Source organism: Camelus ferus, chromosome X, assembly GCF_009834535.1.
Source record: "Camelus ferus isolate YT-003-E chromosome X, BCGSAC_Cfer_1.0, whole genome shotgun sequence".
NCBI lineage: Eukaryota > Metazoa > Chordata > Mammalia > Artiodactyla > Camelidae > Camelus > Camelus ferus.
In genome coordinates, this window is record NC_045732.1 from 93,912,744 (window position 1) to 93,935,990 (window position 23,247).

The following is a 23,247-nucleotide window of genomic DNA, read 5'->3' on the forward strand; positions in this document are numbered from 1 at the left end:
TTCTTTCATCGCCCCACCCCATGCTGGCTTCTGCTTCTAATCCATGTGTATTTTAGAGTTCAATGTATCTCCTGAGTTATAGATATGGGGAGCTGCCTCTTATCTATAGTTAGATTAGATGGATAGAATTGATAGAACAATGCTACAGGTAGAATGGAATCCAGTCTTAATAGACCATGATTGTTCCCCTAATTCTAGCTCAGATTTATTAGCATTTACTACATGCCAGCTCCTATGCCAAGCTCTTTACTGCATTATTTGCAATTTACATCAATCCCAATAAGGGCCAGTGTTTAAGTTACAGGATGCTTAAGGGTGGCTCTGCTCAGTGATTTCAATTTAAGGGAAGTGACATGCTGAGTTGCACCCCTCAATGGACTCAGTTGTCTCTCGAGTGCTACTGCATGCTTTGCACTGTGCTGGTTACTATTTATTTATTTAGTTAGTTATCTACTTATTTATTTTAATGGAGTTACTGGGAATTGAACCCAGGACTTCATGCATGCTATCCTACCACTGAGCTGTTTCCCTCCCCTTGCACTATACTAGTTACTAAAGAGGGCCTGCCTGCAGCCTTGATGTGGGGGATGGGAGCTAAGACATAGAACTGTATCTTATCCCTTTCTCATTGAGATCCAAAACACAGTAAGTGCTTGATCTTAATAAATGTTTGTTGAATAGGTGAAGGAAGGAATAAATGAATGCACAGATTGGAGAACATTCCGATGCAAAACTTGTGGTGCCAACAGTCAAGGTTTATGTGTACAGAGAGGAGCATGAATTGTAGTAATGGTGGACTTCAGGCCGGCCTGGAAGCTTAGAAACCTTTCTAATAGGCAGGCCCAGGAGTAATCAGTACACAAATAGACCATCGCATTTCAGAGCTAGAAGGAACCCTATTTCAGCATTTCCCAAGGTGCGTTTTGCCAAACATTCTGCACACATGCATTTGGGAAATAGTATCGTTGTCCATTTGCTTGGAGCTTCACCATACACATAGGCATGTTGAAGTTTCAGAAAAGTCTTGTTGGAAAGCAGACCCCCTTTTTATGCAGTACACCTATGAGTATCCCTCTGAACACACTCTGGGAGATGCTGATTAGTGTGATCCCCTCATTTTCCTGCTGAACCCCAAGGTCTCAGAGCTAACTGATAGCAGAGCCAAGCCAAAAGATTCCAGAATTTTCTGAATCTTAGGAGGTTCTTTCCATCACACCACTAAGTCTTTCTAATGGCAGCCATGTCGGCAACTCCCTTGGCTCGGCCCTTCACTGCCAGTGCAGCATTGCAGGGACCAGACTGTCGGGAATTGGAATGAGACAGCTGAGTTGGTGAATGATTGCATGTGAAAGCAGTAAGAGCTGCTTCCTTCCCTGTGAACAATGCAGCATGAACTCCCCTCCCTTTTCCCCTCTTCTACTGAGCCCCGTAAAGGTATACGTGCTTATTAGGAAACTCAAGAGAGTCCAGACAGAGCCTTGGGGGCATTTAAAGCTCACATTCCTCACTGCTGCCTTTTTTTTAAATTATTATTATTCTAGATAGAGCAAATTTTCAATTATCTGCCTGTGCAGAGGGCAGCAGCCCTGTAGATCATCTGAACCAATCAGCAATAATTGAAGCACACACACAATGCACATAATACACAAACACACCCCTCCCTTGCAAAACCCTTTGGTATCTGATTTCATCAAACCTTTTGCAGAGGCAGCTTCATTGCCCAGCAGCCCTTTCTTCCCAATTCCCAGACCTCTCCCCCGCTCATAAATTCCTTCCTTGAGGACATCTTCCCTGAATGTACCAACCCCACTGCATCACTCCTTGGGTCTGCATCCTTTCAGCACACAGGTTGGGCAGTACCAACTCCCACATGGATGTCACGTGTGGAAACTTGGCTTCCCAACTGGATCGTGATTCCTCCAGCCACTAGGGGGAAGTCGGGGCTGGGGGGAGCAAGTTCTTATATTGGCTCATTAATGGCTGCATATGAATGCACTTCTTAGGGCTGGAAAGAGGTGTGTGTTTATAGTTGAAATTGAGAGGGAAGCGAATAGCCAGTGAGTTTGGCCTGAAGAGAGGCTGTCCAAAGACCACAAGCTTCTCCTTTCAGCAGAAACTCAGACTCTTCGCTATTGAGTTACTAAGAAGAGACCAAACCAGACGAGTGGTGCTGTGGGCACTGGGGCCGAGGCCTGAGACCTGCAGGACCTCTGGGATCCCAGTCCTCGTTCCTGCCATGAAGGCCCTGATTCCTCTCCGATCTTCCCCTCTACCATCACACTCTGTCTCACTTCCATGTCTAACTTCTAGGAAAGAAGAAATCCAAATTTAAAGCCTTGAAGAGTTTTTTTGGCAAGAAGAAGAAAAAAGAGCCCGAAGAGGCCCAGGGAGAGAGGAGGCTCCAACCAAGCTTGTCCAGCAGCAATATCAACATCTCTTCTCTGAAGCCAATTCAGGAAGATCAACAAAGCAAGCCGAGGTAAAGTGGGTAGGGGTAGAGAAGGAGAGGGGCAGGGCAAGGGGCAGGTAGCTGGATCTAGCTCCCCCTTTGGCAGACAAATCACCAGCAGGCCTTTGGTCCCAGGGACTCTTGGCCTCCTTGCCTGTGGGAGCTGGGTCTGCAGCCATTGCCAATGCAGCCATGTCCTGGGGGCCTTGCTCTGTGCTCATATATACATGCTTGTTGTCACGGCAAATGCACAGCCCACTCCCCGAGAGCACTGGATGAGAGGGTGCAGGTAGGTCAGGGAAACCCTTCCCTGTCACAGCTATAACACCTTGAGATATGGGGCCTACCACTAGTGAGGAGCTGGAGGCCTCTGTTTCATCAGGTAAGGATCCCCTACATCATTCAGGAAGCTTGATCTGGTTCTCTTGACTAGCCTTCAGATTCCAGGTCTCGTCAAGTATGATTAAAGTCTTAGGTAGTGAAGCCATCTCGCTGGGTTGGGGCATAAGCATGAAATCACTGTGTTCATGTCAAACAAGCAAGCAAGCAAAGAACCCCAATTCATTTCTCCCTCCATCCCAGGAGACTGGGGGAAGTGCTGTGACTGGTCATAGCAGGTATGGGGAAGACCGTTTCTCAGTCTCTGCTGCCAGTCCTGTTCAAGAGTTCATCTGTGAAGCCCCAACTTCCACATCCTATTATGGAAAATCTGGATTCCCAGTACTCCCAGCTGTTTCTGAATCAATCAGACCCCCCCCCAACCATGGAGTTCCATTCGGGCCCGTTCCCCCAGCCTGAAACACCAGACTTATCTGGGCTCTCCACAGAGCTCATGTGTACTGCTATCCATTCGGTCAAGGCTTTGCTTGGAAGTAATGAGACAGCGAACACGTTATACTACCCACTGACAGGCCTCCTTAAAAAGGCCCTTGATGAGTGCGTTGAATGTGAGGAATTTCAGAGAGCTTTGTTAGTGAGGGAGATGGTTTTGCAAAGCGGGGCTTGTCTCATACCTCACAAATCACACCGTTACATACCACTGCCTTACAGGTCTAAGTGAGACTAAGATTAGCCCTACAAAAACCAGAGGGTTGGGTGGGAGAGGGGAGTTTGGGTTCACTCTGCTTTGTCTCTACAAATTAGCAAGGGTTGTCTCTACTCAAGTTCTACCTTCCCTATTTTTGATTGTCCCTCTCCCTCCAAAATGGTCCATTTAGTCTGATGCATTCTCCAGACGAAGAAGGTGTGTGTGCGCACACCTCTGCGGGGGCAAGGGGGGATGGTGTGAGTATAAGCACGCGAACTAGTTCATATATGAGGAATGGTGTTTTGGTAATGGTGTCTTCCAAGCTATGAACATAGGTTGTCTTTCCATTTATTCTGGTCTTCTTTAATTTTTTATTAGTGCTCTATAGTTTTCAGAATGTAAGTTTTACATACTTTTTGTTAAATTTATTCTGAGGTATATTATTCTTTTTCATTAAATTGTTAAAAATTGAAGTGTAGTTGACATATAATATTATGCTAGTTTCAGGTGTACAACATAGTGATTTGACAATCAAATACATTATGAAATAATCACCATGATAAGTCTAGTAGCCATCTGTGACCTTACAAAATCACTATAGTATTATTGACTATATTTTTTATGCTGTATCTTGTATCACCATGACATTTATTTTATACCTGGATATTTGTATCTCTTAATCCCCTTCACCTATTTCACCCAACCCCCTCCCCTCTGGCAGCCACCAGTTTGCTGTCTGTATCTAGAAGTCTGTTTTGTTTGTTTATGTTGTTTTTTAGATTTCACATATAAGTGAGATCATATGAGATCTTTCTGTGTCTAACTTACTTCACTTAGCATAATACCCTCTAGGTCCATCCATATTTTATTCTTTTTCATGGTATTGTAAATGGAAGTGTTTTCTTAATTTCACTTTCAGATTGTTCATTGCAACTTTATAGGAATACAATCCGTTTTTTTGTGTATTGGTCTTGTACCTGCAACCCTGATGAACTCGTTTATTAATTCTAGTGGTTTTTAATGGATTCCTTAGGAGTTTTATACACAGGATCATGTCATCTGTAATTAAAAATAATTTCACTTCTTCCTGTCCAACATGGATGCCTTTTACTTCATTTTCTTGCCTAATTTTCCTGGCTAGAACCTCCAGTACAATGCTGAATAGAAGTGGTGAGAGCAGACATCCTTGTCTTGTTCCTGATCTGAGGGAGAAAGCATCCATTCTTTCATCATTATGATATTATCTGTGGGTTTCTCACATATGCTCTCCGTGAAGATTGAATATATTTTTCATGAAAAGGTGCTGGATTTTACAAATGCTTTTTCTGCATCTTTTGAAGTGACCATGTGGTTTTTGTTTTTATTCTATTGATATGGTATGTTACATTAATTGATTTTCACATATTAAAGTAACCTTGCATTCCTTGCAAGTCCTACTTGGGCCTAGTGTATAGTTCTTTTTATATGTTTCTGGATTCAGATTGCTAGTATTTTATTGAAGATTTTTGCACCTATATTCATAAGATATGTTGGTTTATAGTTTTCTTTTTTTGTGATGTCTTTGGTTGAAATTTTTTAAAGATGAAATATATTTCTACATCCCCAAAGGAGTCTTTTGGCCTTTAGCCTTTCAATTGCTTCTAACTTTCCCCCTGATTTGGCTTAATGTAATTGTCATCAACCTGGCTCCATTCCCAATCAGAAGGTACTTCCATCTGGGTTTAGCAGGCTGGAGCTGGGGGTGGTGTAGTGTGAGTGTAAGATGACTTTGAAAATAGGACAGATATATCACAGAACTCTTGTGTGAAAGAGGGAAAGACCTGGTGAATGAAAGTTTCCAGCATCTGGGCAGATATTTGATATTTTAAATCAAAACAAAAACACGAGAGAGAAATTGGGTGTAAAAGTTCTTTTATAACTCTCACCTTAATAATGGCAAGCTCAGGTCTTCCCTCGCATTCCACAGTGTTGCCACTATTGAATTGTATATTTTCAATGGGTGAATTGTATGGTATGTAGACTGTATCTCAATAAAGCTATTACATGAATAAGATATGTGTTGATCATTTAAAAATCAAAATTATGCAGAAGTACATAAAGTAGAAAACGAAAATACTCCTCCTGTTCCTAGTGCCATTCCTCAGGGGGAACCACCACGAACAATTTGGTGGATATCCTTCCAGACTTTATGAACATAAACTATACCTGTACGTAATATATCTGTATGTATTAAATGGGACCATATTATTCTTTATTTCTTTACTCAGTGTCTCACAGACAACTTTCTGTGTCAGCACGTATGCTTCTGAGGTGTCTCTGGTAGGCTGTATTATAGATGTACATATGTCTTTGGTTCCTATGGACCTTGGCTGCTTTCATAAGACCTTTTACTTCCTGTCCAGGGCCAAGAGCAGCATGAGGATCAAAGCCCTGTCCCATGACAGCATCTTCACTTTGGAGCCTGAACCTAAAAGATCAGCAAGCAAAACATACCCCTCTCCTGATGTCCAGAGAGGCAGACCTCTGCAGGTAATAGTGAACTCAAGTCTCATTGCCTAACTGAACTACTCCTCTTCCATTTCCTACTCCTATCCTGCCAAAAAACAAGGAGGGAGGAACTTGGACCTGCTTCTCAGCTGATTCTACCCCACTGTTGTAAACATTGGGCTGTTGTAAACATTGAATGAGAGAATATAGAAATATGTGATGTGCTTACCTAGTGTCCAGCACACTGTATGGCTATTATTACCATATTCACACCCCAAGAAATGCTCTAAGTATTATGACAGTGACATTCCACTGTTACTGTGCAGGCATTCCAACCCCCATGTTTTTTCTTTCTTCCACAGAGATCTCATGGTTTTAGAACTCTGCCTAGAGCTGGGACTGGTAGTATGCATGGAGCTGTGTTTGGAGCTGTGCCCCGAAATGTGCCCAAGAGCACTGAGGTAATAAAGTAGAATTGGCAGTATGGCAGCTGAGTCACAGAGATCGACCGATGCTTGAAATCTTGCTCTGCTACTTATTGGCTCTGTGACCTCAGGCTGATTGTTTAACCTTTCTGAGCCTCCTTGACCTTGTCTACAATGGCTATAATATTAATATCTACCTCACAGGATTGCTTGTGAGAATTGAATAAAGACTCAGAGAGAGATTAAAGAAATTGCTCAATCTCACCCATATAGTTAGTGGCAGACCTGGAAATCTGACCCAGATGTGTTGACCTCAAAACCCATGATCTTTTCACTACCCCAGCCTCTAAGATGTTCAGCTTCTCTGTTCCTGCCTCAACAGGAAGAAGGGTACATCTTTAGTCTCCGTAAAATGCAGCATGTACATAGGACAGTCTCTTCTGTCCAGCTAATCCTAACCATTGCTCAGTCATACTCTTCGGGAGCTCTGATCTAGAAATGCTCCAGGGGGAGCTAGAGATATTGCCAGGAAGATTATGCTTAGCGGCTGCCTTCCTCCTCTTGGCTCATGGGTTGGCTTATACTCAAAGAGCCCTATGTAACGGAAAAGGCCACACAAGGAGGAGCCCCTTATCCACCTGAAGGCTGATTATTTGCATTTCGCAAAAGGTAACTGGGGCTTATTTCTGATGTGCCTGCTTAAGACCCCACATCTCTTGTTCTGGTTTTCATGCTGTGTGTGGGAGTTCTGCTGGGTACTTTAGCCATGAAGGGTTGAGAAGCAACTCTGAGGGGGTTACCAGTGGTGCTGACCTTGTGGTTGTAAAGCAGCCCCTAGGTCAGCCAGCTGTTGCCCTCTTGCACTACAGCAAGAAAAGTCACTTCTGTGAACTTTCTAGTCTTCAGTTTTAAACGTCAACACCAGCTTTCGCTGGCCTCCACAGCTGCACTCCCTTGCCACCCAGCATACTTGGCCAAATGCCACGGGGTTATTTCTCATATTCAGAAAGGGGAAACTGGCTTCCTGGACTCCTCCTTCTTTCCCTCAACTCAGTCCCAGCAACAGAGAGACTCTTCCATTAAAAAAAAAAAAAAAGATAAGGAAAAAAATTCTAGGGCCATTTCCTCTCACAGCGAAGGGGAAAGCCACAATAGCCCAAAGACAAGTTTTCTTAAATGTCTGGTTTGGGCTCACACTTCACACTTTTGGCCTGCTCCCTTAGTCCCTCCCCTGGGAAACAGGGCTGAAGATGGAGCAGGGTGTTAACAGAAGCTGAGTCATCAACAACCAGGTTGACTTTTGTGTGGGAAACTTCCCTTAAGTGCCCAGGTGACAGCCTTAAATGACAGGGTAGTTGACAACGTTAAGTCAAGGGTCCTGACACACAGTGTTGCATCTTCTTATTATTGAATCAAACTGAATTCAGTAATTTAAGTACCTGGGGCAAATACGGAATTGGCCAATGGCTGGGTCCCTTGAAAGGGCAGGATTCTTAATGGAGTAAGTGATATTCAGAGCAACTGGGAGACTGGGAGAGAAAATCCAGGTATACAATTCTGTTAGAAATACCAAGATGGGGCCAGTTTTTTGTTTTGATCTGATAAATGTACACATTCCCCACCAGGAGGGGGTTTCAGCCCCCATAGGCATGTATTAGCGCTAGAGTTAACCAGTTATCCAAGCAGAAGAGGCGTGAGCAACCAAAGGAACAATAACTGATATAATGAGCCATTCACAGTTTTACTGCACCAGCATGCGTACTTAGACGTGCATGGATTCATCTTTGACAAGCATATATGACTGCTAAATTTTTACCTGATGTCCTATCTGAAGTGTTAGGATTGGGTGCCTCAGTTGCTCTTCAAGACGTTTCACATTCTTTTTATTTGGGGACAAATAGATAAGAAGAGGTAATAGCAGATTATTAGCATCTTATTGTTGAATCAAACTGAATTCAGTAATTTAAGGACCTGACACTATAAAGCAGTTTTTCTAACTGCTCACAGACCTGGCTCTCCCTCTGCAGCCCCTCTTAAGGAAGTAGGCACACCATGTCTTCTGATTGTTGCCTTTAAACTTCCTGAACTTGAGTCTGGGACACCCCCTTCCCAGCCTTTGTAGTTAGGAGACAGGAGTGCAGAGTGGTTAAGAACATAGGCTATAAAGGCAAGCAGACCTTTTCAAATGCTTGCTCTGCCACTGTGAGAGTTAGGGCCAGTCATGCCATTTCTCAGACCTGGATTTCCCCATTGATAGAAGGGAGACCACAAGAGCAAATGCTTCAGGGAATTGTAAGGTTCAAATGAAACACATCTATAGAGAGCACTCCCTCCCGCTTGGCAGGGAGAAAGATCTCAATTCAGTAACCTAATTCTCCACCTTAAGGAATTAGAATGAGAAAAGCAAACTAAACCCAAAGTTAACAAAAGAAAGGAAATAATAAAGATTAAAGCAGAGTAAATCCTTCAGTAGAAGTTAGCTGCCTTCAGTAGTAGTTAGGGCTTGGGGATGGTTAATCCTCGGTGTATCTTCTCAAGGGCCCCCAGTGGGGCCTGGTAGTAATAAGAAGGAACCTTAGACACTGGCCAGGACTACCCCACAGGCAGAACCTCACTGTGGCCCCCTTTCTTTGGCTTTGAAAGTTTGACAAACATCTGTCCTGAGCAGGAGCAGAGCCCATGACAGAAGCAAGCATGTCAGCTCCATGACAACAAGGATTTTGTTTTGTTCAGTGTTATAGGCCCAGTGCCTAGAATGGATGTGGCCCAATGTACATGCTTAGCCAGTATTTGTTAAAGATAAAATCAAGGATTCTGGTCCACATCAAGAGGTCCATGGTGGGGACCAGTGCCTCAAATTCAAGTGTGCTATGACTTCAAACTGGAATCCACCAAATCAGTCTGCTGAGCCCAAGGAAAACACAAATAATCAATATCCCCTTAGGAAAACTGGTAAAGCATTTCTAATGAGGACTAGTTCTGTAGATTTTTCAATAAATCCCAGAAAATCAATCTTGCCAGGCTTAAGATAAATAAGCAACACCGTCAAGATTCAATTCAGACAATTCCTGGAATGATGGAATGATAGGAGTAAGGATTATAGTCTGGATGCCAAGCCCAGATTACAACCCAAAGTCTCACGCTCGCAAGACCAGGACTATCTAAAGACAGGGTCAAAATCAAAACAAAGATCAGACTCAAATAAGATTTGTAGTGATCAGACTCCAGTAAGATTTATAGTTAGCATCAGTAGGAGATAACACCAGGGTCCTGTTTTTGATCAAACAAGCAGTTTGAAGTTCCTGTCTTTGGGGATTGGCAAAAGTGTGCAGTGACCCAGAGAGTGAACCAAGGCTATCTGTCTTTGGTTTGAGTAGGTACCAAAAGCAAAGACAGGGAGGTAGGAGATTCTTGCCTTGGCTTGTTTTTTCACTTTGGGTTCTTAGCCCTTCAACCACTAAGCAACAAGAGAACATCAGTAATTTTGAGGAAGGCACATAAATTTTAACTTTTTCTTCTATCCTCTTCCTTGACAGATCCCACCACTGCGCCCACGCCAGGCCAGCAACAGCCCACCTCTTATCCAGTCTGACACAATCTCTAAGGACTCTGAAGAAAGCTCTGCTGATGAAGAGTCACCTAAGAGCCCACGAAAGAAGGTTTCTTCATACAAGGTCATGACATTGAAGAAGGTGAGTGTTAGCTCCATCCTAAGTGGCAGGTTGTGGGGCGGGGTTGGGGGAGTGTGAAGGGGAGTGGAGTGGTGGTGCACAGGTCAGGGGCATAATTTCTTCTTGCACTTTCTTTTCTCCTGCTGTAGCTGAATCCTGGGGAGGGGGAGCATTTAAGGAAGGAGCTGTTGTTCTTAGCTTTTGATTTGCGTGGTGGTTTACATTTTCTGTCCAATTTTACAAGCCAAATAATCAACCCTTTAATTTATAAGCAATGGAAGACAGTATTTGTGGGAAAAAATTTACAGGTGTTTTCACTTATTTTGTGAAGAAAACAATAGAGATTTTTAGGAAGTGAAGTCTCTATAGTTTCCACTGTCAAAATCTCAAAGGTTAAGGCATGTAGTATTATTTGATAGACACATATCCATTGAAAAGATTGACACGAGAGTGCATATATGTGTATTTCATATGTCTTGGCTTTGCCAACCAAATAATACCTATCAACAATTGAAAAATTATTAGATTGTGCTCATCTCAACACTTCCATTCTCAGACTAATGTGTGGTTAATTTGACTGGTTGTTATTAAACTTGAGAGGGCTTTTAGAGTGAAGTAGAGTTTAGAACAATTATCCTTATGAACTAAAAAGTGAACAGAAAGGTAATTTATAATGAAGATAATTGGCCAGTCAGCACAAAACTCTGTCTGATGCTAAAAGAGCCTATGGAGGGAAACAGCCTTCAGTTAAAGATGTCAACAAAAAATCAATTAGGCTGGTGGTAGGTAGAATCAGGATGCTCACTGATTTATGAATTTAGGCTATGACTGTATTTTATGCACAATACTACTAAGTCAGATGAATTGGGACAGTTTGAATTGGTGGAAGGATTGAATTAGACAACTTTTTTATTATGGTAAAATACACATAACATTTGTCATGTTTAAGTGTACAATTTAGTGACATTCACAATGTACAATGTTGTGCAACCATCACCACTATCCAGTTTCAGAATAGCTTTGGTTCCCCATAAGGAAGCCTCATGCCCATTAATTGGTCACTTATCATTCCTTCTCCTCTCAGCCCCTGGTAACCACTAATCTGCTGTTTCTGAATTTGCCTGTTCTGGATACTCCATGTAAATATAATCATACAATATATGACCTTTTGTGTCTGGCTCCTTTCAATTGGCATGTTTTTGAGGTTCATCCATGTTGTAGCACAGATCAATGCTTCAGTCCTTTTCAGTTGAATAATATGCCATTGTGTGGATGTCCCATGTTTACTTTAGCTATTCATCCATTGATGGACATTTGGGTTCTATCCACCTATTGCCTCTTGCAGATATTGCTGCTGTGAACATTCATGTACAAGTTTTTGTTTGACACCTGTTTTCAGTTCATTTGGGTATATACCTAAGAGTAGAACTGATGAGTCATATGGTAATTCTATGTTTAACTTTTTGAGGAAACACCAAACTGTTTCTCCCAGCAGCTACAGCACTTCACATTCCCACAAACTACATATGAGGGTTCCAATAGCTCCACATCCTGGCTAACACTTGTTACTTTCCTTTTTCTATATGTAATCTTTCTAGTGTGTGTGAAGTCGTATCTCATTGTGGTTTTGACTTGCATTTCCCTAGTGACTAATGATGTGAAACACCTTTTCATGTGCTTACTGACCATTTGTATATCTTCTTAGGAGAAATGTCTATTTAAGTCCTTTGCCTATTTTTAAATTGGGTTGTTTGTTTTTTGTTGTTGTTGAATTGTAAGAGGTTTTTTTTTTTATATATTCTGGATGCTAGATCCTTATCAGATATATGATTTGCAGGTATTTCCCCCATTCTGCGATTTGTCTTTTAACTTTATCAAGAGAACAAAATTGAATAAAATCTTTAAATTTTTGATGAAATCCAGTTTATTGATTTTTTTCCTTTTGGTACTTGTGCTTTTGGTGTCATATCTAAGAAACTGTTGCTAAATCTTAGATCATGGAGATTTACCTCATGTTTTCTTCTAAGAGTTTTAGCTATTCTGTTTAGGTCTTTGATCCATTTCGAGTTAATTTTTATATATGTGTGAGACAAGGGTCTAACTACATTCTTTTGCATGTGGCTATCCAGTTGTCCCAGCACCATTTTTTGTACAGACTATTCTTTCCTCCATTAAATGGTCTTGTCATCCTTTTGCAGATCAATTAACCATAGATGAATGGGTTTATTTCTGGGCTCTCAATTCTGTTCCACCAATCTATATGTCTCTGCTTATGCCAGTACTACACTGTCCTAATTACTGTAGCTTTGTAGTTAGGTTTGATTGAAATCAGGATGTGTAAGTCCTCCAATTTTGTTCTTTGTTTTCAAGATTTTTTTGGCTATTTGAGATCCCTTGCAATTCTGTATGAATTTTACAACCAGTTTTCCATATCTTAAAAAGACACTTTGGGATTTTGATAGGGATTGCATTGAATTTGTAGATCACTTTGGGGAGTATCACCATCTTAACATTAAGTTTTCCAATCTATGAACATGAGGTGTCTTTTTATTTCATTTATTTAGGTCTTTCATTTCTTTCAGCAATGTTTTATAGTTTAAAATGTACAAATCTTGCATCTCCTTGGTTAAATTTATTTATAATTATTTCATTATTTTTGATGTTATTATAAATGGAAGTGATTTCTTAATTACCCTTTTGAATTGTTCATGCCCAGTGTATAGTAATACAACTAATTTTTGTTTATTGATTTTGAATCTTTCAACTTTGATTAATTCATTTATTAACTCTAACAGATTTTGGGGGCTTTTCTATAATTTTCCTTTTTTAACTTGTTAATCTTTAAATTTCTTTTCTTCATAGTATGTCATTTTTATTGATTTCTCTATACAAATTTACTTGGTATTTTCTTCTTTCATGAGTATGCATATCCTATTTGGGATTTTTCCCCCAGACATCATAATTTTCAGTTCTAGGATTTCTATTTGGTTCCTTATTTTAATAGTTTCCATTTCTCTTTGAAACTCTCCATCTGATCATTCTTTATAACTGTAATGACTATACCTATATATAGAATTTTCTGTATATAAGATTATGTCATTTGTAAATAGAGATAGATTTACTTCTTCCTTTGCAATTTGTAGGCATTTTCTTTCTTTTCCTTGCCTAATTGCTCTGGCTAGAACTTTCAGTAGAATGTTGAATAAAAGTGGCAAAAGCAGACATCTTTGTTTTGTTCTTGGTCTTAGGGGAAAAGTTTCAGTCTATTACCATTAAGTATGATGCTAGCAATGGATTTTTCGTATATGCTTCTTATCCCTAACTTGTTAGGTGTTTTTAGCATAGAGGGTATTAGATTTCGTAAAATGCCTTTTTTACATCAGTTGGGGTGATCATGTTATTTTTTCTTTCATTCTATTAATATGGTATATTACATTAAGTGATTTTTATATGTTGAAACTCCTGGCAATTCTGGGATAAATCCCAGATGGTCATGATGTATGCCCTTAATATGCTGTTGGATTTGGTTTGCTAGTATTTTGCATGTGTATTCATGAGGGATATAGGTCTGTAGCATTCTTTTCCTGTGATGCCTTTATCTGGCTTTCGATAATGTTGACCTTATAGAATCAGGAAATGTTCCTTCTTTTTTTTTTTTTAAAAAAATTTGTGAAGGATTGGTATTAATTCTTTACATGTTTGGTAGAATTCACCAGTGAAGCCATCTGGTCCTATTTTTTTCTTTGTTGGGAGGTTTTGATTACTGATTAAATTTCTTTGTTATAGGTCTATTCAGATTTTCTATGTCCTTTAAATTCAATTTTGGTAATTTAGATGTCTAAGAATTTATTCTTTTCACTTAGGATACCTACACAATTATTCATAGTACTGTCTTATAATCTTTTTTATTTCTGTAAGGTTTGTAGTAATTGTTCCCTTTCCGTTTTTTGGTGGTTTTTTTTTTTTTTTTTAGTAAAGGTAGATTTATTCAGAAAGATACATTGAAAGGCAAGAGAAAGGCCATGAGGTGTTGGGGTTGGGTGCTCAGATTAAAAGTAGGTGCACATTCCATAGACAGAATGTGGGCTGTCTCTGAAGAGGGAGAGACAGGGGCAGCCCTTTCAGTTCTGATTTTAGTAGTTTGTGTCTTATTTTTCTTAGTCAATCTAGCTAAAGATATGTCAACTTTGTTTTACTTTTCAAAGAACCAACTTTTGGTTTCACTGATTTTTTTCTATCGTTCTTCTATTCCCTATTTCATTATCTCTGTTTAATCTTTATTATTTCCTTCCTTTTGCTAGCTTTGGGTTTAGTTTTCTCTTGGGAGTTTGAGATTTACAGATACTAACTACTATATATAAAATAGATAAACAAGTTTACACTGTATAGCACAGGGAACTATATTCAGTATCTTGTAGTAACTTATGGTTAAAAAGAATATGAAAATGAATATATGTATGTTCCTATATGACTGAAGTATTGTGCTGTATACCAGAAATTGACACAACATTGTAAACTGACTATACTTCAATAAAAAAAATTTTTTTTAAGTGGAGAGTTAGGTTATTGATTTGAGAACTTCTTTTGTAGCATAGGCATATACAGCTATAAATTTCTGAGGATTGCTTTTGCTGTATTACATAAATTTTGTTATGTTGTATTGTAGTTTCATTCATGTTAAAGTATTTTATAATTTTCCTTTCGATTTCTTCTTTGACCCATTCATTGTTTAAGTGTATGTTGTTTAATTTCCACCTATTTGTGAATTTTCTAGTCTTCCTTCTGTTATTGATTTCTAGTTTCATTCTGCTGTGGTCAGAGAAGATACTTTGCATGATTTCAATTTTTTAAAATTTATTAAGACTTATTTTGTGGTCTAGCATATGGTCTATCCAGGAGAATGTTCCATGTGTATTTCAGAAGAATATGTATTATGCTCTTGTTGGATGGAATGTTCTGTTTATATCTGTTAGATTTACTTGGTTTATAGTATTGTTTCAAGTCCTCTATTTCTTTATTGATCTTCTGTCTAGTTGTTTATTCATTATTGAAAATGGGATACTGAAATCTCTATTATTCTAGAACTATTTCTCCCTTCACTTCCAACAGAGTGGGTCTGTTGTTTGGTGTGTATGTTTATGATTATTCTATTTTCTAGATGGATTTTATCAATGTATAATGTCCATCTTTGCCTTCTGTAACAATTTTGACTTAAAGTCTGTTTTGTTTGATATTAATATAGCTACTCTGGCTCTCTTTTGGTTATGTTTTGCTTGGAATCCCTTTAATCATTCTTTTTCTTTCAACTTACCTGCGTCTTTGGATCTAAAGTGAGTCTCTTGTAGATAGCATATAAATGGATCATGTTTTTTAAATCCATCTTGTCAGTTTCTGCCTTTTGATTGGAGAGTGTAATTCATTTACTTCCGTAGTAATTACTAATAAGGAAGAACCTATACCATTTTGCTTTTTTTTCCTATATATCTTACATCTTTTTTGTACTTCAGTTCCTCTATTACTACCTTATTTTGGATTTAATTATTTTTTAGTGTACTGTTTTTATTCCCTTCTCATTTCCTTCTCTATATAGTTAAAAATTATTTCCTTAGCGGTCACTTTGAGGATTACAATTAAAAAAAATTAGATAACATTTTAATACATGTAATTTTCTCTTTCCATTAATTTGAGTAGGCTAACTATGTATTTTATAGGTTAATGAATAGTGTTAAATTATTTATAGTCAACATTTCCTAACATTAATCTAAACATTTGTCCTGCTTGAATGGAATAAATTCTCTGTTAGTAAATTCAAAAATTGAGATAAGTTTCTATAGGTTAAATGTTAGGCTTGCAGGCAGAAAGTCTAATCTTTGGTGGTGTAGTCGAACCCTTACCATCCCCAGGTATGAGAGTTTCTTAGCTATTTCTGCCAAGCTTCCTGGTTTATTAGTTCACTGGGGTGAACACAAGCAGGGGAGAGGGAAGGGGGCAGCAACAGCAGCAGTAGCATCCCAAGAAGCAGCTGTAGTCACCATCCCAACCAGATGTGCTGACCTGGGTGCTAATCTGAGCTTCTTATAAATTATGACCCCTAACTCTTATATTCGAAGGCCTCCCCACAAACCCAGCTCCTGCTGCCTTCTCACTAAGCATCAACTAGGGAACTAGACAGAAACCAAATCAAATAGAGAAGTCAGACTAAAAGATGACTAAATCTCTACCATACAGAGAAGTCTTTCCAAGTTCTCTGTTTTATTCTTTCATCTCTGAGCCACTGCCCACTGCTGGCAGCAGGGGAGTACACATGTTATCTCTCAAGGGCCTGGTAGACCTTTAACCTTAGGCTTACTTTCACCTCCAAATCTCCTGGGGCAGGATGGGAAGGACTGCCTTAAGCCCTTGCTATCTCAGCCTATTTCTTCCATATTTCCTTGGGTGAAGAGTTGGGTGCCCTGTCTCTTTTAGTTCTAGTTAGCAAAGCTTGCTGTTTCATCCCTGAGTAACCTTCCTCTTTGGGCCTCACAGCCCTCTGACTCTGTTCAGTGGCTTCAGCTCTCTGAGTATAGGTGAGACAGGCAGTGAAGATGAATATCTCTATATAGCATATGCGACATAATGAGCCACTGTGACTCTCTGCTTGACTTCAGCTTTCACCACGCAAAGACACAAGCCCAAGGCTCCTCCAGCAGGCAGTCTGACTTAGCAGGGCCTGACTAATTCACCCCAGCGACCATCTCTAGCCCATCCTTGGACCAGAGGATCTTTTTGCTTAGCACTTTCCTGACCCCTGCCAACTTCTCAACCTGGCTCATCTTCATCAGTGAATCAACTTCATATTCCCCAATGAGTCTGTAGAATATTTTCCCTCAATATTGCTTTTCATGGAGAAAAATAATTGTATGGAAAAATAGTCATGCATATATAACCCAATCAGCTTTCTCTCTTGAGAAAGGGCTATATCAGCTGTTTAGGTGCTTAAAGTTTAAGCTGATTAAACATCTGGGCTTTAGTTCTATTGCAGGATAGATGTTGCCGTTTAACATGGTAAGAGTTAAATAGCTGCCAGTTGTTCCATTGTATTGGTTAATAAAGAGTTAACTTAGATTGCTGCAAGGTTGCCTCCTTATCATGCGTCTTGCATTACCCATGATGGCTTACTTCATAATTCACCATTATTATTTACAAATAGGTCTCTGAAGTTCAGAGAGATATTTTTGAAAATCCTCTGATACATCAAAGGAGAGCATAATGCCCTTCTCCCCACTGTTGCACTGAAATTTGTAGCTTACAGAGTGATTTTGCATATATAAAGGTACATTTGATTCTCTCAATAACTCTGTAAGTTAGACAGGGAAGATACTATTATTCCCATTTTGGATGGAAAAAACTGAAGTTTAGAGAGGTGAAATGACCCGGCCAAGGCCACACAGCCAATCAAAGATAGAGCTGAGACCCAAACCCAGGATTCCTCCCCAAATCCATACCACCTTTCACCAAACCATGCGGACTTTAGCAGCTCTCTGAATGTATACAACCAATGCCCAGCAATAGCAACAGCAGCTAAAACTTACAGAGACTTTCTTACATGAAAGGCACTCCCCATATTTCATTTCATTTCATTTTTAAAACTGCACACTAAAGTGTATATTACTATTATCCCTATCTTACAGACACAGAAACTGAGGCTCAGAGAGGTTAGGTAATTTGTCCCAGGTCAAACACTAAAAAAAAAAAAAAAAAAAAATGCCATGGCTAGGACCTCAAATCCAGGCCTATTCAATTCCACAGCTCATGTTCTTATTCTCTATATTACTTAAGAAATTGGGGAGATTGTAATGAGGGGGTCATAGGGAATATGTGAAATTCTACCTCTTACAACTTTCAGGATGGCAGAACAGTAGTCACAACAGCTTTTATGAAACAACGATTCTGAGTGAAGCAGCAGCTGCACAGGAATTCTCAGGAATGGGAGAAATAAGCCACTTTGACACACTCAGGAAATTAAAGTCCTAACAGCCAATATTGCGTCTCATATCCTGTGCCAGTACTTCTTGATAGAGAAGCCTCCTACTAAGAACCACTTTTCCTACCAAGAGCTGCTGCTTTCTCTGCAAATGTTGCAAAGACTACTTGCCTTGGGAGCTTTTGGCTGAATGACTCACACAGAACCTAGCTCTCTAGCATCCCAGTGTCAAAACCTCCCAGTTTCAAAGTGAGTTTTTTTCCCCCAAGGTGACAGCTTTTCAGGCTAAAGTCTTGATAAAATCTAGGCCTAAAGAGCCACCAGGTAATACCAAGACATAACAATTGGCGTTCTCTTTTGTTCCAAGGAGCAGCCAAACTGCTCTCCAACACCACTCAAGTGTTTCTCATCAACAGTTAAAAAGAAAAAGTGAAAACCCTGACACCATACAGCAGACAAAGAAGCTATCAAAAGGATGACCAAACAATGCATTTTTCACTGAACTATTTTGTACTGGGTCTAGAAACTTGACAGAAAGGTGAAAAGGAACTAAAATGTGTTTTAATTGTCCAAAGAGCAACCTTTCTCCCATTAACAGCAAAAGACTATCCAACACCCCTCCCAACCAGTGCTGAAGGATTCCTTACCCTGGCCCGAGGCCCAGCCCAGGTTCCTTCCCCAGGAAGATTCTGGGTTAGTAGGCGCTAGGCCTGGCACATCTCCCATATGTTGAGGCAAAAGGAGTTCATTTCACTCCAGCTGTTAATCAGAAGCTCTCTGTGCTACCCCCACTTGAAAACACAGGAGAAGGAATGAAACCATCTTGGCCTTCCTGAATAACTTGCACATTGGGTACTGAGAGGGTATGTTGGCTCTCAGAGTGCAGGGTGGGAGGAGTGGGGTTGCAGGAGGGGAGGGAAAGGAAAAGGAGAGAAAGGAGTCCCATTTCCTGCTTTTGCTTTTCTTTTGGAAACCTGCCAGGAAGGTTTTTGGTTTGCTTTTCCTGTGTAGCTCATAAAATCCTGTGGTTGGCTCCAGTGGTAGCTTTTCTAGGTTTCTCCTGACCAATATGGCTGTGGGAAAAGGTAGAGCCTAAGAAGGAACCCCACTTCCCAGAGGGAGCCCAGATATTGCTGGCTCCTGTTCTGAGGCAACTGATGTGGTTATTTAGGAACTTGCTATGCTTCTGCTTGAAAATAGGAGCCTTTCTCTTCATGCTGGAGGACTAGGCAGTGTTTCACAACCCTGGCCCCCAGAAGACTCACTTGGAGAGCCTGTTGAGCCTTGTCTAAGGCCCCTTTCCTGACAGTCTTGATGTGTCTTTAAATGTGCTTTTTCAACACTCACTCCAGGTGATTCTGATGCTAGGGGTAGGGGTTCCCAGACCATACTTTGAGAAACACTGCCCAACATTCCAGAGAGTTTATTTGAATAGTTTATTTAATTCACTGGTGAGTTTAAGGGAAGTTGTAAAATATATACATACTCTATATCCAGACGACATCCTCTAAACCCAACAGCAGAGACCATTATTAAGTTTGATGGACTCCTTGCTTAGGCTGTGACTGGGAACAGATAAGCTCTCTCCTGCACACACTCACTCTTGAAATTGCCAGAACTTTGCTGAAACTGATTTCTCTGAATGGGTTTTACTAAATAATGCTTTTTTCTATAGTGATTTTGCCACAAGGTTTGGGATGACAACTGAATTGAAAGTGTTTCTTTACTAAAGGTGTATTTACTTGCTAAATAGGCATCATAGGTTAGTTTTCAGGCAAAGCAGGTTGCATGGTATCCTTTTAGAGTTTCTAGATCCACAGACCTTCTAGACTTTTTCCACTTACCTTTGGTTGGAGCTAGTGAGGCCTCAGAAAGAATAACTAAAATGATACAGAGAACAGAGGAGCTTTCTCTGATGACTTCTCAGAAAGCAATATCTGGTAGGAGCTCTTAACATGATTAATCCACCAGTTCAACAAACATTTATTGAGCAACTACTATGTTCCAAGCACAGTTCTAGGTGTTAGGAATACAGTAGTAAATAAAACAGATGAAAACTCTTCTTCATGGAGTTTATATTTGTAGTGGGAGCTGTGAGATGGACAACAGACAAGATAAATAAGCAAAATATACCGTATGTTAGACAGTGATCAAAAGTACCAAGGAGAAAAACCCAGCACAAGCACATGGGGATTATGCAGTGTCAGGGTAGAAGGCTAAGATTTCAAATAGGTTGTGTCACTGTGAAGGTGGCTTTTGTATCAAGACCCCAAGGAAGTGAGGGAGCTAGCCACATGGAAATGGGGGAAGAGCATGGCCAGCAGAGGGGACAGCAAGTGCAAATGCCTTGAAGGAAGAGCATGCATAGGATGTTTGAGGAACAGCAAACCAGCAGTGGTTTGGGAACAGAAAGTGGTAAGAGACATGGCCGGAGAGGCAGTGCGGAGACAGACCGTGTGAAGTTAGTGGGAGCATAGATGCGGCCATCCAGTCTCAAAAGACCAGAACTATATATAAGACCACACCGAAGCATAAAAAAATTTCAGAACAATAAAACAAGAGACATTACTCTGTATACTGAGTATCATAATTCCAAGAGATAACACAAGCTAAATATAAAGTATCAGGAAGAGGTGTTGTATACATTCCTGGATGACAGTTGCATAAAGAAGTTAGGAAAGGCTTGGGACCACTCCAGTTTTGTGTGATTGACCCCACAAAAGATAACTGTAGCATTCCACTCCCTTTCCTAGAATCAACAACAGAATGGTGGGTTGGATGTATCATCAGCCCGACCCACTAGTTGTGTTAAGTCCCCAGGCATTGGAATCACAGGCCATAAAAGAATCATATTTGGAGCCAAGATAGTAGCTAAGGTTATCACTGGATCAACATACAATGGTGGTGGGGAAATGTGAAGGGATGTGAAAGCTGAAAATACCAAAGGGGTCCCTGGTGCTGTGTCAAGCTGGTTTGGAAAGAACTAGTGAGCAAACACACATGGAAACTGTCTACCTGCTAAACTGCATCATTTGCCACCGGTGTCCAGGAGAGAGATGGCTCATTGCCTGGCCTTCAAAGGGGCTTCTGCTAACACAAATACCCGGAACTTCTTAGGAGGGAGAGGTGCTCTGGAGTGTCTCTTTGAGGTGTGGAAAACACTGTGTCAAGAAGCCCAAGGGAGACCATTTTGAAGCTCCTACAGAGGAAGCCAGCTAGGAGCCCCAGGACCAGATAGTTTGGAAAGGTGGAGGCCAGTCGTAATGGGGACAAGGTGACAGGCTTCATTCCCACCCTGTTGGTGGTGAGAGCATTCCTCCAGGTGCTTCCATCAGCCTCGCACCCATGAACAGTAAACAGAAGCAAAGGTCTGCTAGAAAGTGTGCTGTCTCTGCAAATGCAGCTTTCAGACAAGCCCTCTTCCAACCTGGTTTTCTTGTCTCCACCAGGCACTCCTGTGGAGAAATCCCAGAACCCTGATGGTTTTACTGACATAGACTGTGCCTCTCACCCCAGTCAGCCCCTTCTGTTAATAAAAGGGGGGTACAGGACAAAAGAACATGCAAACTCTTTGACCTTGTAAACTCTACGAAATGGTTGGGTTCCTGTCCTGAGGATGAAGGGAAGCTCCTGAATGCTTGGTAAGCCAGGGAGCAACCTGAACTTCTTGTTTCTCATTTTCATCTGCAAGGGAACCAGCAGAAAGTGCGCACCTTGCCTCTAATGAGCCTACTGACCAGAAGTGTGAGTGCAGCTGTAGGCAAAAGGGACAGTAATTCAGGAAGGAGTTCTCTAGGAATTCTTCTTCAGCCAGAGGAATTTCTAACTTTTGAGACCAATGCCAGCATACAGAGCTGACTCCCTTCTTTTCTCCTACTCTTTCCAGAGATCCTTTCGGCCCTCACCTGGACCTGTTCACTCACAGTCCTTGAACACGATTGCCAGGCTCCCCTCTTCCAGCAGCACCCGGGTGCCTGTTGGTTTCAGCACCCCAGCCAACACCCAAGGCTGTTTGGATTCTTCGGCTGCTCGACACAAGATGGCTTTAAACCCCCGGAAACAAAAGAAGAAGAGCTTTCAGGTGACTATAAGTCCTCCAAGAGGCCTGGGGACAAACTCCTATATAAGAAAAGAAGAGTTCCAACCTTTGCAGACTGCTCCTAGGGATGTGGTATGGTTTGGGGGATCCAGACCCTAAGTAGGGCTGGTAAAGTCAAGGGTGCTGTCCCAGGCTTGACACCTTCAGAGAGGTGAGCAAACTTGCATCTAGTGAGTGGGATGTAGTATCCAGGTGGAACTTCCATAAAAGGGACTGAAGAAATGAGAAACAGTGACCTAACCCCCCAAGAAACTGCTTATTGGCTTAGCATCTGGGAATTCACTCAGCCCTCTTTGTAGAAGATATCCAATCATAGTCCAGATTAGCATTCTTTTAATTATTAATCAGATAAGACCCATGAGATACAAATTGTAGCACTCCCACTTATTTGGAGGTCAGGCTTCCAGCAACTCCAAGCATTCAGAGATCCAAAGTCTCTCGGAGTCATGTAGATGTCACAAAGTTCTGTCACATGACTTTCTAGCACACTTAGGTGAGCCAGTTATGTTTAAAACGTGGCCACAGATCATACTGCGATCTGATAGCAAAGAGAAGTGATGGTTGATAGGGGAGAGAAATGACAGAAACAATCTGGGGCCACTTAGTATGGGGAGCATGAACCTTGCTGACCTCAGTAAGTCCCTCAGGGCCACACTGCATCATTGTCCAATGTAATAGGTCATGTTCATTATTCATCCAAATCATCAAGAAAAGTTGAACGAGATTCGCCAATCTCTGTTTAGGAAGATAGGGGAGTAATGTCTTTGGAAAAGATTTTTACTGAAAGCTGAGAATTCAAAGATACTGGTATTTAAAAGATGTGTCAGCGAGCTAGAAGATTCACTTCGGTCCAAACAATTCCTCCGTGACTCTGGGCCATAGTAAAGGGCTGTAAATCAGAGCTAGAAGAGATGAAAAGTTTTTGTAGTTACAAGCATTTTACAGGGAAGGATATTAAAGCACAAATAGTTGCCGAATTTCAGAAACTCTGGTAGTGGCAGAGCTTGGACCAGAACCCAGTCTTCCGACTTCCAGCCCAGGACTCTTCAGGCCACCATGTTGCCCTGAGCTTAGACATCACAATTTGGCTTTAGAAAGAGAACAAAGTACACACTGAAAGAACAAT

General features: G+C 40.8%; 1 protein-coding gene across 1 annotated transcript in view; it reads left to right on the forward strand.

Annotated features, from left to right (window-relative positions):
• Positions 1 to 23,247, forward strand: part of KIAA1210 (KIAA1210 ortholog) — a 62,495-nt gene that overhangs the window by 26,310 nt on the left and 12,938 nt on the right. The window contains exons 3-7 of the mRNA XM_032475290.1: positions 2,311 to 2,479; positions 5,879 to 6,005; positions 6,326 to 6,424; positions 9,925 to 10,080; positions 21,909 to 22,103. Of these exons, the coding sequence (XP_032331181.1) occupies positions 2,311 to 2,479; positions 5,879 to 6,005; positions 6,326 to 6,424; positions 9,925 to 10,080; positions 21,909 to 22,103 (746 nt within the window). The remainder of the gene's footprint in view (positions 1 to 2,310; positions 2,480 to 5,878; positions 6,006 to 6,325; positions 6,425 to 9,924; positions 10,081 to 21,908; positions 22,104 to 23,247) is intronic.